Source organism: Varroa destructor, unplaced genomic scaffold (assembly GCF_002443255.2).
Source record: "Varroa destructor unplaced genomic scaffold, Vdes_3.0 BEIS01000006.1, whole genome shotgun sequence".
NCBI classification, from domain to species: Eukaryota; Metazoa; Arthropoda; class Arachnida; order Mesostigmata; family Varroidae; genus Varroa; species Varroa destructor.
In genome coordinates this window covers 17,025,133-17,042,515 of record NW_019211459.1, presented here as the reverse complement: position 1 = coordinate 17,042,515, position 17,383 = coordinate 17,025,133, and the positions used below count along the sequence as shown (strand labels likewise).

Here is a 17,383-nt window from a genome sequence, read left to right as displayed (position 1 = left end):
TATATATTCTTATGTTTATAATAATGAGAATAATTTTCTTCGTGAGGCAAAGCGCACGATTTACAATATAGATTAGGCTGAAAAAATTTTAAAAATTTATCACCTCATGTGGAAAGTCATTGCTGGTGTCCCCGGAACTTCGATGCAAAAACTAGCGACTTTGTTTTAAAAAGTGGGGTATTTAACTCGAATTGCGTCTTACAGATCAGCCTCAATGGTAAGACTTTTGAGACTATTTGTTTTTTTTAATTTTTGGGTCTCCAAAGCTTTTAGAATGATATTAGTTCAAAGTTTAGGAATGCTGGTTCTTTTTTTGTTTTACATCAGGTTTAAGCTAAACAAGTAAACACATACTAGTAGCATCTTACTTACAATTACTAGAAACAAGTCATTTGCAAATACAGGGAAGGAACTTTTAAAGATGTCTTTAGTTAGCCCGTGAATTTTAGATCGTACTAAATCCGATTTTTCGTTGCACTAAAAAAACACGTCCGTAAGGTATGCACAAAAACAACCATCGAAATACCTGTTTTCATTTAGATATGGCTTAACGTAGTTTTTTTTCTAACTTCTTCCGGATAACTAGATCTAAATGGCCAGCCTAACTTCTATATTTCGAGTGTTAGGGCTGGTATCACCGTTAGGCATTTGGCCGAACAGAAGGCTAGCTCCTAACATGAAACGAGGTCTGTCTATGTCCGGGTTCGAACTTATACCACAACGTGTCCCCAAAATTAGCACGCAGATACGTTACCCACTAAGGTATCATGTTGGTGTAAATTTAAGTTCTAAATCTGGTCAGCTGGTTTCGCATAATGTAAGGTTACGTAGCTTCTTATACAAGAAATCTATGAGCACATTCCGATTTAACAGCTCAATAAACTCTCCCTTTGCGGGACATATTTTTGTCTTGGAAACCGAGATCCTTGACATGCAAAACTCGTTCCTTTGCTTGCATCCTATACGTTGGATATAAAGAGAGCACATGAATGTGGCCTTTGACCTAACTCTCGTATGCTGGCAAAATAAAGCTCGATTCGGCACTACAGTATCAAAAAAACATGATCAATCAAAGCATAGGTTTTGTAGGTGGTATCTATTAAGGGGTCTTATGTGGTGCTTCATCTGTCGTAAACAAACAACTATATGGCGCCATTTGGTCCCACGAATCGCCTTTAATACTGTTATGGAATACTTATGAAGTTCTGAAACTTTACTAATTGCATAGAATCAGTTAACAGTGGCTTCGTTTTGTATGCTCCGTTATAAACCTACATACGCTAAACCGGAAGGTGAACTTTGAACGTTCAGTCAGCTCGCTGGAATCTTTCGATGAATTTCAACTACAGAGGAAGCAGTGGTGATTACGATAATGTATACTTGGCATATGTAGTCTAGATGAAGCTGTGGTTACGAATAGCGTGTACATTGTTGCCATGGGGTAATTTGCGCCGAGCGTTCGTCGGGTGAGGATGAAAAATTATTGTGAATATGTGTGCTTGTAATAATATAGGACCTTCTCCCTAAAATGAAATCAGTCCAATGATCGGGCTCCTGATAACATTTGTATGGCCGGCAATACCCACAGGACTACTGTACGACTAGTACGACGATGCTTTAAAGTCCTACGTTTAAGGAGAAATAACATAGGCTTTAGGAATGAGTTCGAGGTTCATTGTACAAGGTAAATACGACCAAAAATATGTTAGGATTCTACAAGCAAGCGCTTTTCAAAGCCGAAATGTGTTTTTTTTTTCAAAATATCCCATAACTAAACGTGAGTTTGAGAAAAACTAACGAAGACTACATATTGTCACCAATAACAATATTATCGACACTGATACTACTTAATCAGCAACCCTGTTTTGTGTCAAGTGACCATGATCGCGAAAAACATGATTATTCTATTACATATTTTATACTAAACGTATCTTTTTTCATGGCTAACGTCTTGCAAAATCGACGTTGTGTTGTTTATTGCAATAATCCCTAATGTGGCAGAAGTAGACGCATCCGAAGAACCAACAGGGTCTCCTTCACGGCTGCACCGTGAGCCTTCACCGCTTCTTCAGTCGCCACCAACCAGTGACGATGAAGCAACCTCAGAGGATCGTCAAAGACCAAAGTACCACTCAAACTCGGATTGTCTTACCAAACTTGAGTTGCTGGGGTGTGCTGCATGCGGTGAATGCTTTGAAAGCTCTGAAGCCCTTGTGGAACACCAGGAGCATCGTTGTGCAGGGCTTTCATCAGGTAAAAGCAGTCTGATGCCCGTCCTGTCTTACAACCCGTTTGTCTTTAGGAAGGACTATTTACACATATATTAAATATTTCGATAGATGATTTCGATGAAACAGATTCCTCACATTTTAAATTTCCTTTTTTAATAATTCTTCGAAAAAGAACCCAATAATGATCATCGCAGAGAAAAAATCCTTTAACAAGCAATTTAATATTAATAATGATTTCTCTAAGAACAGGTTTTGGTTGTTCAATCTGTACATGTTTCCAAATTGATAGTACCCTTACCATTCTTTGACTATCATTTAATGCAGGAGAACTGTTAGCACTTTAATTTTGCGTCTGCTTAACAGATGCCGAATGCGAAGAGGAGTTGACAAACTTTGGCCCACCTCCACGACCGTTCATTGCGTGTGCAAAATGTCCGGAACTGAGCTTCAATGGAAGGTGTGACCTAATACGCCACCTCAAGGGACATCGAAAATGCAGTATTGGTAAAAACAAGTGCAATAGTTCAGGCGCTGGCAAGGGACGTGCAATTTTTGTGAAGATGATTTGCCTGTAAGTACCGAATATGTCGTTCGTATCACATCATTGTCGCGTCTTTGTGTCCGGCTGACGTTTTTCTTTTATCATGATCTTTATGCTCATACAATTACGCACAAATACATATTTTCAACGACTAGACTCTGTGAAATGTCCGAATTTATCAAGGTACTCTATATAATTAATCTTAATGTGATTACCAATTAAGGCAATTTCGATATGAGTACAGCCTGGATATTCAAGTGTCTAGTACAGTATATATACATACAACTGTATATACTTTACAGCATACGAGATGAAATAAGAATTCTATACAATTACAAGAAAATCCAAGATACATTTGGTGATTTTCATATGTCTGCAGATGTCAGCTGAGGCCTTGCCGGTGTCCAACGCGATCTCATAAGAAGATTCGTCCTGTGACTGACGGTAGCCACAGCGGCTCAGCTGGCGCAGTCCTCTGTAACATGTGCTTTGCGGGAAAACTCTCGTTGGACAAGGAGACTGATGTTAGTGCCAAGAAGGAACGAGCTGAATCAAGCCCTTCGGCTTGTGTACACTGTGCAATGTACGCATCAGAAACACAAAGACACCAGCAGTAGCGGGAGTGACAGAGAAGCTGTAAGCGTTTTGCGTAACAGAAAAAGACAACTATTCATAGCAGTATTATGTAAAACAGATGTGGACGACCGTTGGGTACCAACTTGCGATTACGTTTACACTATCTCAGTTAGATGGGGTTAAGAAATGGGGAAAGAAAATTCCGGAAGTTTTGTGCTACTGTTTTTGACAGTGGAGAAAAATGCATTTACCACACGAAATACGATGAATCTCAAATATAATGCGCACCAAAGATAGACTAGTAGTAAATATCTTCGTAGGAGACGGGCCAAAACAAAAACGAGCTGTATAATTTTATTAGTATTCGAAAACAGCGAGGACAGAGAATTATGCTGGTGTTTCAGATGTTTTGTATTAAGCGTAATATGATTGTGGGATTAGGTATTGCCTATGTAGTGAATGTTTATCATGACTGTCGGAAAATAAAATTTTGAAAGCGAATGATCGTGACGCTATTTAAGGATTCACAGTACTCATGTGTACAAACAGTATAAATTTATTTAGATAGCAAAATTAAACGAAACATGAGCTGGTACTGAGTGCTCTATGCTGATTTAGGTATTTGTGTATATAGTATGTAAAGTGAACAACAGTAATGTTATTAATAATATTCTAAGATAGAGTACACGATTCTTTTTTGGTGATGATAGAGGATCCACTTGACAGAAGTGAATAAAACACTCAAACGTTTAACGTCAATATGCGTGTGTGCATTTGCGTTTTTAATAAAACGATTTGTTGTAAGCAATAGGAGCTTGAAGTTGACAGCACTTCTGTGCACTGCTCGGTCAGTGCAGTCATAGGACACGTAAGTTGACTCGCTATTAATATCCTTTTGCCTTCGCCCAGTTCTCATTAATTTGTAACGTAAGGGAACTCTTAAGTGTACTGTAGAAAAACTTCTACTGTTTCTAGGACATCTACCCTATAAGCTGCGTTTTTTTGACCATGTGAAAGGAATAACTCCTGATGTACCTGGTTTTTCATCTATTTATTACAATAGTCTAAAACACACATCTGTATTGTAATTCGCACTCGGAAGGAAGATGAATACATGTCACATTCACTTTTGGAATATTCGTATACGGGGTCATTATTTTTGAAGGCAACTATAGAGGAATTCACTTGGAATTAGACTTACTGAATTGTTCTCAACCCCTTTAGTTTTACATCGCGCGTGCTGTTAGATTATCGGTGCTTATCAATTTTCACGTTGTTACCACTTTTCGCGACAAAATTTTATATGACCAATATACCCTAGACCGTATTCATTTGCAATAAACAGTATATTCTTCCAGATAAAGACGCAGTTGGTGGATGCAGATCTTCCAGTACTTAAAATAGTATCATAGCTTGAATATTACACTCTGACTAAGCTATCGCTCGCGCCTGGATTTAACTGAAAATGTTTTAAAAGCGCTAAGCCTAGACGGTCCGGCCACAAGTCTGCTATCGGATGGCGCAATTGGAGTATCAGAATAAACGTTTATGGCGCTCTCTGTCAGTTCAAAATCGACCAAAGTTCATGACAGTTCGGTGTTAATTGTATAAAACTTTACAATCTTATTGGGACAACATCTGGATTTCATTTACCTATGTTCTTTATCGAACAGGCACACATTCAAAATCAAAAAAACGTAACTTTGAAAGTCGATGATCTTCATAATGATGATCACAACGCGACATTTTCTTTATTATGCAGATCACCGAGAAAAACTCAGGCTTCAACTTCAGCGGGTATCTAGTGTCGTTGTTTAAAACAGTTGATTGTGTTGAAACAGAAGGTGTAAGAAGTTTGCTCAGGTTATCAACCCACAATTACAAGGCTTATATTTCTAACGTAGGAAACTGTTAATACTCTACACACCTTATGTCCTGGCTATACTGTTTAATATAGTACATGGTTAGTCATCAAATATCTGTACTATATATTCACCTTTTAACATTCTACAAACATTGCCGGTTTTCGGTGTTGAGTTGTAAGCTAATAAACCACTAAATAATTAGCCACGTCTGATTTCTGAACGTGTCGCAACAGAGAGACGCAAATAAATTAAACAGAAATGATCACTAACTTGTATATTCTCAGACATATTCGTTTGATTGAATGAATGAATGTATGGGCAGTTTGTGAAAAGAATAACTCCTCAATGAATATGAATGATGTAATATTTAAAGACTAATTGCTCCCGACACGCAACGCTAGTGTAGTGTACCTTATTAGGCTCCAACGTGCATGTCGTGAATCTATCTTGCTCTTGTGTTTTTCCTTCTTAGCATGATTAATACTACCCCGCTGGATAATTGTTTTACGTTTTTGTCGTGCTCTTTTTTTACTAAGATCACAATGGCAGATATCTGGTGTCTAATGATTATTCGATGGGTGCTGGCTATTTCGTAAACGTTTTGTCTGAACGCCTACCATTGATTATACAATTATTACCTGCTACAGCGATGTGATACTGTTGGCAACGTGACGCGAACTGAAATAGTTCGCAGGTTGGTATAATAGAGGTTGACGACTTTACTTTTTATTAGTACATTTTTTTTTTCGAAGCCGTGTAGCGTTCCTGATATGCGTCCCATCCCTGAATTTGATGAAGCTCTCGTTCTTCAAAAAGATTCCCTTCGAGAGAAAGCGCGTTGATTCCAGAAGAAGAGAGCAACTCCGATGGTATACCGTCCAGTGTTAGACAGTTCTCTTGAACCCGCAGAATCTTGTAAATTCACAAACGACAATGCATAGGACTATAAGCTTGTGCATATAGACCAAAAATGGCACTAGGCACAATGTTTGAGGAAATCGATAAAAAGTAATAGTTATAAGTGAGGTAAGAAAAAGTATCGATTGTGTAACAATATGGAGTACCGTATGATATGCAGCTTGATTTATACTACTTTTATCTGTAGCTGAGTTATTTTTTAAATAATCAATTAATCATAAATGTCAGTGTAGGCTTACTTTAAGTCGCGGACATTTTGCCAGATTAGTTGGTAGTACCGCTAATTGGTTTGAGTTTAACAAGAGCTCGCTGCAGTTCAGTGACCCCAGTTGTTCGCAGTCCGCCATTTCACTGATTGCATTAGTTGACAAATCGAGCACATCTAATATAGGCAGCTTGGCTACCTGAAGAGGAAATTTCTTCAATTTGTTTTCACTCAGGTTCAAAGCTTTCAGTGCGGACAATTTACCAAAATCTGGAGGAAGATTCTGTGTACACAGTTACAAAGATGGAAAATGAAGTCATATTAGACACCTGTTAACATATATTCATTGTAACATCTAGAAGCAACAAAATCGATTTTTCAGCGCCTACTAAACATCGTTCCGAAGCACTGGAGATACAGTTATAGCCGTTGTCTAGCCGAATAGTTTTACGGTGAAGTTCTCGAGTCAGGCCACCTCTTATCTTTGAGAAACCCAAATATTATGCCTTCATATTGCAAAGACTATTTTTTTATATAAATATATTAATTTACTAGTCGTTTTTCTTTCTTTTTTACTTTATTTAATGAACAACGGAGTGTTTCATGTGCATTTTTCTTCATTGATTCGTGTACATACCCCAAGATGGTTAGCAGCCATGTTTAAAATCTCCAGTTTTGCAAGCTGGCATATGGCATCCGGTAGCTTTATGATTTTGTTATGTGACAAATTGAGAACCTTGAAAAAGGAAAGGATCATATAGGATAGGTTGTCGTTACCGGTGAACACTATTCTGTAGTATATTTCCCGTGCATGCCTTTTTTTCGCACTATGTAACCTTCTATAAACAATTTTAAGTTCCTAATCATTAAGCCTTCTTTATTCAACTACACATGTTTGCCGATTTATATTGATGGCGGGGCCTCAACTAGCGGTCCGTCGTTTTCTCGATTGCAGGTTTAACCATATAAGACACCGCATCAATTACTGCTTGTTAGAAGGCCCATTCGTTTGTCACCTAAGCCTGAATGATCGCAAATACATTCTGACAAAATCAAAAAAATTAACTGCAACACATTTTGTTTAATGACAAAAATCTAGAAGAAACTTACTTTCAAATTACAAAGCTGTCCTATTGCATCAGGTATAAGCTTTAGCTTATTATACGACAGGTCCAGTGATCGCAGTTTTGCTGCAGGAATCTGCAGCGGACATTTTAGGACACCAAAAATTTTCTAGTTAGGAGACGCATTTTTGTTTTATGCAAGTCGTGTCAAAATCGAAGTAACTAAAGAGACAAGCGTAGCGCCTTTTACAACCCATTTTGCTGTAATGAAGATAGGCTGTTATGTCAGCTGTAAAAACAGTTAGCTAAGATCAATCAAGATTTTTTCCGCTGAGATCCTAGTAATACCTTCATGAGTTAAATAATGATGCGTAAAATTAAATCACAAATGTCAAAGCGATGCGCTTTTCATAGAAAGCTCCAAAATAAAATACATTACCAAAGGCAACCTTTGCATCTGAATATGAGTCACGATGTTAGCTATCTTTTTTATTTTTTTTTGAAATTTTTGGTTGTTTTGGGGAAAAGAATACCAATTGCCTATTAGGTGATTGAAATCTCCAACAGTTAGTTTTTTTGTACCTTTTAAACTTTTTGGCCGCTTTAAGCTCTGTATTTTTAGATCTTTTAGCCTATTATCACCAGAAAATACCACCAGTTTCGCTTAAATTTTTGTATGTAACGTTTCTGAGCGGTACCTCGAGGATTTCATGGCTACTGATACGGCTTAACGCATGCATACTATTAAAAAACTAATTTCAAATAAATAAAAATATGTTTTAAAATGACTAGTTGCTGTTTAATACAGGTAAATAGTAGGAATCTTCAATGAACATTCAAAATTTGCAAAACATTTCGTTCAGATATATACAGTTTTATTCAGATACAAAATTAGAAGTCACTCATAAGAAAATATCTGAATTTAATTGGCCCCACTTTGTACAGCTGTTGACCCAACATGCGTGTCTTTTCAAGAGATCTAAAATTAACAATTTTTCAGGCTTAACTGAATGCTACACTTAACTAGTTAGATTAATCAGAGGGATTCATGGTTTAAAAAAAAAAGTTATTTCAGACTAGATAAACCGTTCATTCCGGACTAATTTCACTGCAATTACCTGCAATTCGGCTGCTGGGAACTCTTTTATTTGACATTTAGACAATGAACAGACGCCTGTCTTTTCAGCGTGCTCCAATCGAGGTTTCAATGTGTTGCCCATCGAGAAACGTAAATGCAGATCGACTTTTAAAAACACTCACGCGAGCCAAAAAACGCACAGGTGGATGTGAATCTTACCACAAACTTTCTGCTATGTTAGGTCATCACATATGCAAAGTCAGGTCACTGCAATCAAATAAAGGCGAGATGGTATTAATAGTGAAAATTGCAGTGCTTGAGTGTTCTATGTTACTTAAATCAGATGATACGATTGATGGCGTGTTTATGGCGTTGATACATTATTTTCGATGCGAAGTAACTAGTAAGTTCGGATTTTTGCCATCTAATTTAACGTCGAAGTTTCTATCAACTCCACTGAACAGTAATACAATATCTTTACGTCAGGAGTACTGAATTATAGACTTTGAATTGTACGCTAAATACCTTGTGTTATTCTTTATACTAATTAGCCAAAATATTTTAATTAGTTGAAATAAAAGCAAAGACAAAAACTGGTTCGTGACGCTTATATAAATGAGTGAAACAAAGCTCTGGTAAGGCAAATACCGCTTAAGTCGCATCAGGCTATTTTCGAATTCCTGTGGAGGGCGTGTAGTCTAAATGTTGTTCCCTGCGATCCTGCAATCGTTCTTCAGGGTTGATTCTTTATCTATAATCTCGAGGATAGAAGTTTGTATTTCCACATCATAATAGCTATGATATTTAAGGTCCGCTATCTAGGAAAGAGTCCAGTGTGCTCTCAAGTTGCTGTGTCACAACCATTGAATGATCTTATTTCAAAGGTATTTATGTTTAGAAATCTAAGCCCCGATAAAAACATGACGGCGAAGGTTGTCTATACGGTTGCTCGGAATCTACAGTGCCGTTCAAGACCATCACTATACTAATTAATTCGTAACAATTATGCCACATTTGATATGCTACTCAATAATATTTAATACCTGTCAAATCGACACAGTATGTACGCCGCCGGCTTCGGCGCATCGGGAGGTTAATACGAAATCTAATTATTCAAGGCTACTCTTTACACGAGGCAACAAATTTGTGTACGGAATATAAAAAAACTATTAGAAGTTTTTTTAGATTGCAAGATTGATTTGAGAAGCAGGTTTGTTTGAAATAGACTGAATCGATGCTAATTTCCAACAGCAATTGTTAATCAGTTAATAAAACTCCACTGCTCAATTGTCTGACTTAGGATGCATAATTACCTAAGAAACGAAATTTTGCATTGAGGTGTAAAACACATATATTAACTGCATACTTAGAATATTTCACCTACATGAAATGCGTATGAAAGTACACCATGGTTTGTCATTGCATTCATGAATAATATACTGGATACGAGATTTTGAATTTTTTTTATACATATATTGGCTTTTCAACTTTACCATGCATACAGGACTTATTAAACCAATAAAAACAGAACTAACTTAACACAGAAGCATCACGAAAAAAAAAATTGTAAAATATGCCGTACAAACTGTCGATATATTGTTTATTTACTGGGTTCTATAGTCTAAAGTAAAGTGAGACGATTTTGTGCCTTACCAACGAAGATGGAAATTGTTACCACACGCATGTGTCAGCTAAATAAGAAACTAGAGCTGATTTGTTCGCGGATGGATGTCACCCAGTGTAGGGCTGTTACCTTTCTGCTCTCTATCTATTCAACAGCTGAACGAACTCGATGTTTATTTTTGTCAGTATTTACGTATGGCTCTAGTTGAAATTTCGGTTCCGACATTTTGTTATCTAGCGGAAAGACAGCAACGCTGTCGAACTTTTCCGACCGCAATGTAAGGTTCCATAATTTCAAATAGATGTAACGGTTTGCTCAAGACGGTCGTACGTAAAACACAAAGCAACTAATTTAGCGGCCCTCACTTATTTCCTATATTTATAAAAGAAAAATGAACGATGCAAAGGATTAGAGAAAAATGCGACAACAACTGAAGATTTGGCCTGCTTCTTCATTTTGAAGAAGATATTAGAATTGTAGAATTTATTTCAATTCAACAATTCTAATAAATTCTTGCGGATTTAATTCAAGCTTAGTTCAAGAAGCTGATCTACTAAGGGAAATGACTTAACTGTTTAATTGATTGAATAACACTTATCACTTCTGCATTTTTACTAGCAGGACTAAAAAGAAATGCATCTGGGTGTTTATTGTATCATGGAGATTTAGTGAGGTTACCAAGAGCATTTTTCAATTCATTTCGACAAAAAGTATCGTTCGCATGAAGGCCCTGTAGAATTTGAATACAGCTCGATAATGCGTCAATTCACACGTGGCGCCACTCTGTTTTGGTAGATCGTAATGGGTGAATGAGCTCGCGCTTTATTCAGCCTTGCATAGGGGCATGAGTTAGATAATAGAGTATACTTGTTATGTTTAGTCTTCTGTCAGGGCCTACAAGCAAAGTTAGGGAGGTATAAATATGTTTGCATTTACTCAATGCGACACTGTAAACGGCAACGCGATGTTTCTACACGTCTACAAGGCTTTTACCTAGCACCATTTTTAGCATAGAAGAAGTGCGTAATACATGCTTTAAGGTGCTTTGCATGGGCGATTGTGGTGCTCTATTCAAATATTCGAAATTGTCACACCTAACGACGGGCGGTATTCTCTTTACGGCAGTGCTCTTTATACCTTACTGTTATGGTGGAAATTCGTCCCTATCTAGTCATAGTCCGTAAGTATATTTAAACATCTAAACAAAGTAGAATATGCCAAAAATACGAGACAAAAAATGCCAAAAGAGTATGACAGAAAGATTTAATCAATTCCTGTAGCACCTTTCGTTAGCGATTTCGAAAATTGTATTGCAATATATTTTTTCAGTCTTGATGTATCTCGATAGTCTATATATTAATGTAACAACTACGAACTAAAATGTTAACTCCACCAGAATATTTTTTAATATATTAGGTGTTTTTCGCCTCAGCATCCCTCGGCAGTTCAACGCCGCATATAAAATAATGCATAGAAATACCAACTTGGTGGTTGTTAGGTTCATTTGGCAGAAGGTAGCTCAACCTTACAAAAGGTGTCGAGATCCATAACGACAGCAGAGAGGGTAAGAGACGTCAAGGCCAAAGCTATCTACGTTCGTAGTACTCGGTTTAAGTATCTTTGCGTTATCACAGGCTTTGTCGACAAGTTCCATCTAAGCGGAAATACGGAGCTGTAGGGTGCTCATCTCATCGTATTGTTCGCGCTGTAGCAATAACATTGGCAGCAACAGCAGTCGTCCACAGTAGGAGCAGACAAAACCCAATGAGACGAGGTACGGGGGACTGGAGGCAGTCGGCTCAGAGTTCTCGGCTTAATAGCAGCAACAGCAGCAGCCGAAGGAGTAGTGACTGGATGTGTGTTTCGCAGCAGCGTTTATGTGCGTGATTTGCGTGGGAAAGAAGCCGATGCTGCCACAATAGTCGGTGCTGTTTGCGGGGACCGTTCCGGCGGTGTGAATAGAGACTGTTTGTTTCAAGTCGTTGTGTACAAGGTTTTATGGTGCGAACTTTACTCGACACGAAGCCGTTCTTTTGTGACATCGGCTATCAGGAAAGTTTCCATTGGGACAACTACGTTGAATTAAGTGAGTGCACGTGAGTAGCACATACGGACGGTCGATAGCGGTGAAGACGAACTAAACCCAGCCGCAGCTCCTGGCTGAGTGACGTGCTCGCACCTTTGCGGGAGGCCCGAATGGCCATGCCGCTCAGTGGAGCAGAAAACACAGCCGGCCAGAGTGGCAATGTACCCGCCTTCCTCAGCAAACTCTGGCGACTCGTCGAGGATTCGAAGTATGACGAGCTTATTTCATGGAGTTCGGTTAGTAGCATTTTCACCTATATATATAGATATATACATATATATATATATATATAGATATATATAGATATATACATATATATATATATAGCATCAGCACGTCATCTATATAAAATGTAGGGAAAAAATTTTTCTCAAAACGAACATACGCAAAGGGATATGCAATCAACGCTCACTGATAATCGTGCAAACTGTTTAATATTTTACCATAGCATCGGCAATGGCTCTGAAAGACTAGAAATGCCTGTAATTCATTCGAGAGTTTTTAGCCGTTGCGATAGGCTTATCCTAAGTTCGCGATGTCTCGTCTGTAAAATAGTCGTGTCCTTACTTCTTTTTACGTTCGATAGGGACGAATAGTTGTTGATAAATAGAAGTCTCCAGTAGAACATCCTAAAAAAGCCGAACTTCCTTTTCTAGGGAAGCGTCAAAGTGACATTATCTCGTACGGCAAATGCAATTGTTTAATCTGTCCGATAGCAATAAACATTAAGGGGTGACATTACTAGTTCCGAGACGCTCGTCACTGCAAATGAGATTAAAATGATTTTAAATTGTTAAAGTTTGAAAACCTTATTCAAATTAAGTTAAAATTCTTCTAACAGATCGTTCAACTAACTACGAAGCGTTTCTTTGCGTAGCATACGGGTTAATGACGTGCAGCTTCGACCTTTTTCTCTTAGATCTATTCTAATCCCAATGATTGATCAACCATTATCTCTAACTGCATACATTGCTTCTGCCACTGCAATGGACTCCGTCAACGAGAGCCTCGAACACATCCTATACACGATTAGCGATTATAATAAGTAAGACGGTAGAATTGTGTTACGATGTAGACAAATACTGTTTCAGCATACTGTGTCCCAAAAGATCTACGTGAACAGCTTTCCAGGTTTCTGTAAGACCAGCAAAAGCTGTGGCGAAAAGCAAATGGATGACCCTAGTCGAAAATAAGCAAACAGTTGCTATTAACTTGAATAAAGACACACATTTGATTCAGGAAACGATCAATGTAAATAGATAATAACAGCTACGAAAAAAAGGAGCTCCTAAATCTATAACATACAAATATAGATATAGGAAGAGAAAAACGGGAGACCCGGGAGGAAAGGGCATAATACCCTAGGACAGGCGAGTGTGATGTTCAAATGTGCTTATGCTGATGTGTGGCAGCGTGAGTATATCTGTGTGTGTGTGTGTTGTGTGTGTGTGTGTGTGTGTGTGTGTGTGTGTGTGTGTGTGTGTGTGTGTGTGTGTGTGTGTGTGTGTGTGTGTGTGTGTGTGTGTGTGTGTGTGTGTGTGTGTGTGTGTGTGTGTGTGTGTGTGTGTGTGTGTGTGTGTGTGTGTGCTTGTCGAAGGAGCCATACTTGGATATCAGGCTCGCTTGATTGATTATGTGTGTTAGGTCCGGCAGGCCTGGTAGGAAACAGCGTCATTGACCGATTCTTCAGAGCGCGGTTGCTAGGCAACCAAAAATGGCGAAGTGATCGTACTACTGGCTTTTGGTCAACTTACGTAGTGATCACGGTAACTAGACTAACTCATACGGGGGAAAGACGAGGCGGTAGACTTACTACGGTTAGTCAAAAGACAGTGTGACTTAGCGAGCGACGATTCCGCATGATAGTGGCCATTGATTCTTTGAAAAATAACTTAACTCAAAAGACAATACGGTAATATCTAGATATTTTACTCAGTTGAATGGAGTGGCTTAATGCCGTATCATCTATCATCTTAGCATACCGCAAGATAAACTGACTAGTATATCTTTAATTAAAAATTCTCTGTTCAGATTTTGCGTTCCGAAACTGCTCAGAACTGCTCCTATCAATAAGGCTTGCATCTCCATTATATTCTTATTATCTTTATGATTATTATTAAGTGAATTATAACCAAAAATAGTAAGTCCCATTTAAGAGAACTGTAAAAGCGTTCTTGTAGCTTTGGCTTGACGTTGCCATTTACCGGCAGCCGGTCAGGTGTATGTATAGCTGGGTGGTAAGCCCTATCGTTATTCGTAAACAACGTTGAAAAATACGGCTTCTTTGTTTTCGTCTAAATGACTTAGTTCAGGCGTCAATTTAACGACGAGGCAAGATGGAGCAGATCGGTATCTAACTGGGCTGGACTCTTATAATTTCTTAGCCGGTGTCCAGCTTTGGGCCCCTGTTGTATTTAGACCATGGGTCAGCTATAAATATAAAGAAGAAGCGCCTGAACCAATGGACGTCTAGGCCAAGCGCACGACCCAGACCCATAGATAAATTATATTATTATTATTATAAAATAATAAACGCAGAGAGCAAATTGCAACGACGAATGAATACTTAGGAGATATGACAATGGTAATAAGTATAATTAATTATTATTGCTAATAGAGCGCCACGACTGACAGGAAATGATAATAACTATTACTGACGATGGTAATGATGATGCTGAACATGATAATGAATTATTGTGAATACGTCTCTCTATTTATCAAAATAAAAAATACGATGATAAGTATATATAATAATAATTTACTGACTAAAAATAATAAATGCTCGTAAATAGAATAATATTTTGCCTTTTATCTTATTATATATATCTTTTATATTGATTATAATTGAACTATGCTCATACTAGCGTATGTTCTATTTGTTGTCCTGCCTAGAGATATTTGAAAAGATGTTGCTAACTCATTGTACAGTACAATAGGTCGAAATCGTAGTCCTTAAGAATATGCTTCTAGACGTAATGCAGGTAAGCGATGATTCTCGTGATACGACTCGGTTCAACCCGACAGCTTTGCCATTAAGGTCAGCTCGTTAAATCTTATAGCCTTGTTAAACATGTCTGACTCTCTATATTGAACACGGAATTTACCACTATAGGTCAATTCAAGCGTTTGCAGCCCGCTGGAAACAAGGACACAAGAACTGTGGCTAGGTACACGAGAAAAAAATAAAGGTTTTACATGCAGTAGATACATATCTATCGGTTCCTTGAACGTAAACGGGACCTGCAAAAAGTTCTTGCTTAAGTTTGCCTTCGACGAGCAAATTCCTATGCCCATACGATCCTCCTGCCTCTCATGTTTTTATTCCTCACATTTTGCCCCACCCGAAGTCAAAGACAAGGGAAAAATAACATGTGCATGAAAATGTTTAATTTACCCGCAGAAAAGCTAAGGGCAAAGTAGACTACTGATCGTGCGGTAGACGTGCTATTAACGAGCTCGAAACTCAGACAGACTTGATTGCTTAATACGAAATCAACAGGCATTCCGGAATTGTAAGGCAACGAGTTAAAATAGACGAGCAAAAATATATTCTCTAACTAAACACAGTGATGATAATGCGCTTCGTAAGTTCCGGTAAATCGTCTTCTGAGCTCACGGAAGAAACAGATCGACATGAAATGATGCCCCTGAAGGAGACTTAATGCTACCGTAACCAGTACGATTAAGTGGCGCTCATTTAATTATTCGATGTTCCCTTGCATAGTTTACATCATGCCTTTGACACTATTCGTTGCTCGATATCTTTGTAGCATCAAAAGAAAAGCAACTACTATAGTTCTTACTGTAGTATTTTTTCTGACCTTTACTTTACCTAGGTTGAGCAACTGACGAACCCTATTACTTTGTTAGAGTTCTTATTATTTATTGATAAAACGAGCTAAGCTAAGCTAAGTTGGATTTAGAGCGCAGATCATTTGTTCACTGTATGTAATCGCCTTTATCGGCTTCGTTACTAGTTAAAAGATATTATACTTAATATTTAAAGAAGGACAAAAAGCCTTTTTCCAGACCAAATTCAAAATCTGGGTCAAAAAAAACACCTCCTCTGTGGCGCACGATAGAGTTGTACGTTTTAGATGTATGTTGAACATATGGACACTTGTCCAAAAAAATGAAGGTTCGCATTGCGTTATAATTAATAGGGAGAGTTTATTTTATAAGTGGTACTTTAAATTTCTCATCGCCTATTCTTAGAACCAAACGAAAATGGATTACATACAGTTTTCGGAATGTAAAACTGCAGATAAAACGTCGCATAAAATGTGATTAAAGTATCTCCGATCAATTTTTCAGTGCGCAGAAATCAATAATAATATACGTGAAATATCAATAATATAATACGTGAAAAAAGAAAAAGTAAAAATATTTATAAAAGCGTGTGAAAGTCTTATGGACCAATGAGCTCCATAGGCCTTAAGGTTAACAATAGTAAACTTCGCTAGTATACACGAAAAACTAACGTTGTACTTTAGGTTAAAAACATAATATAACATAGACCATTAATCCACAAAGTAAAAATCCAATTTATGAGTTATTGTACGTACTTCAACTCAACAAATGAAGCGCATTAATAAACAACTTTATTATTATATCAGCACTCAAGTTGTCAATAAAGTTATTCGTATAGAAAATATTCCTTCATACCATCCTCTGTGAACGTATGCAAACTGTGCGTTTGCCCTTCGGACGGCCTTCGTTTCGAGGGATGCATGCGTATTGACCGCTTGAAAAGCGATTCCGAGGTATTGGCGAACGTACTCATATAGCGTCCTGTCCTTGAGCACCTTTTTTAACCTCGCTCGAAGCCTATCTTAACAATCTAAAATAAAGTATATGGCGTTTCAGGGTAGTGCCGAAACAATTCTTTATTTCTACGTCGATTGGTTAACCATTATTGCGATTATGGATAGAGCTTTAACATTTGAGCAACTCGAATGGACTTCGCTTGAAGAAAATTGAAACAAAATAATAAAGTCAAGGAAATCATGTGGCATTCAAAGGACAAAGCTTGCTTCTTAATACGTATATTCAAGCCTATTGAATTGACGCGTAGCATCACCTCTAAAGACGGGTAATGATTAATGAAACTATACGGGGTGCTTTAAAACTCATGGCAACTGTCTTTGGGAAGTGACAGAGCCTGGATGGAAAAGATTACTTCCAATAGAACTATG

The 17,383-nt window shown here is 37.8% G+C and overlaps 2 protein-coding genes across 16 annotated transcripts in view; one reads left to right on the top strand and one right to left on the bottom strand.

Annotated features, from left to right (window-relative positions):
• Positions 1 to 4,107, top strand: part of LOC111253543 (uncharacterized) — a 5,193-nt gene extending 1,086 nt beyond the window's left edge. For 3 of the 13 annotated variants that reach the window (XM_022813087.2, XM_086993286.1, XM_086993288.1), the window contains exons 2-5: positions 1,589 to 1,684; positions 2,002 to 2,253; positions 2,595 to 2,802; positions 3,152 to 4,107. In XM_022813087.2, the coding sequence (XP_022668822.1) occupies positions 1,660 to 1,684; positions 2,002 to 2,253; positions 2,595 to 2,802; positions 3,152 to 3,389 (723 nt within the window). In that variant the 5' untranslated portion in view covers positions 1,589 to 1,659 and the 3' untranslated portion in view covers positions 3,390 to 4,107. The other 10 variants (XM_086993290.1, XM_086993289.1, XM_022813086.2 and 7 more) reach the window with 8 other exon arrangements.
• Positions 4,108 to 4,380: 273 nt separating this feature from the next.
• Positions 4,381 to 10,295, bottom strand: LOC111253542 (leucine-rich repeat-containing protein 57-like). Of its 3 annotated transcripts, none has more exons than XM_086993293.1 (7): positions 10,132 to 10,295; positions 9,127 to 9,229; positions 8,519 to 8,745; positions 7,447 to 7,536; positions 6,974 to 7,072; positions 6,371 to 6,619; positions 4,381 to 6,125 (listed from the first exon to the last, which is right to left on the bottom strand). In XM_086993293.1, exons 3-7 carry the CDS (start codon positions 8,618 to 8,620, stop codon positions 5,943 to 5,945), a joined length of 723 nt encoding a protein of 240 aa, XP_086849419.1. In that variant the 5' UTR covers positions 8,621 to 8,745; positions 9,127 to 9,229; positions 10,132 to 10,295; the 3' UTR covers positions 4,381 to 5,942. The 3 variants fall into 3 exon arrangements, with proteins under 3 accessions (XP_086849419.1, XP_086849418.1, XP_022668818.1); XM_086993292.1 differs by having other exon boundaries at positions 9,127 to 9,198; XM_022813083.2 differs by lacking the exon at positions 9,127 to 9,229.
• Positions 10,296 to 17,383: the final 7,088 nt, after the last annotated feature.

Bases quoted from the DNA above. Each gene is read 5' to 3' on its own strand.
- LOC111253542 (XM_086993293.1), bottom strand. From the start codon at position 8,620: ATGGGCAACACATTGAAACCTCGATTGGAGCACGCTGAAAAGACAGGC. The intron at 7,537-8,518 runs GTAATTGCAGTG...TGTCCGCTGCAG, and splicing joins TCCCAGCAGCCGAATTGCAG to ATTCCTGCAGCAAAACTGCG. The intron at 7,073-7,446 runs GTAAGTTTCTTC...TCCTTTTTCAAG, and splicing joins GACAGCTTTGTAATTTGAAA to GTTCTCAATTTGTCACATAA.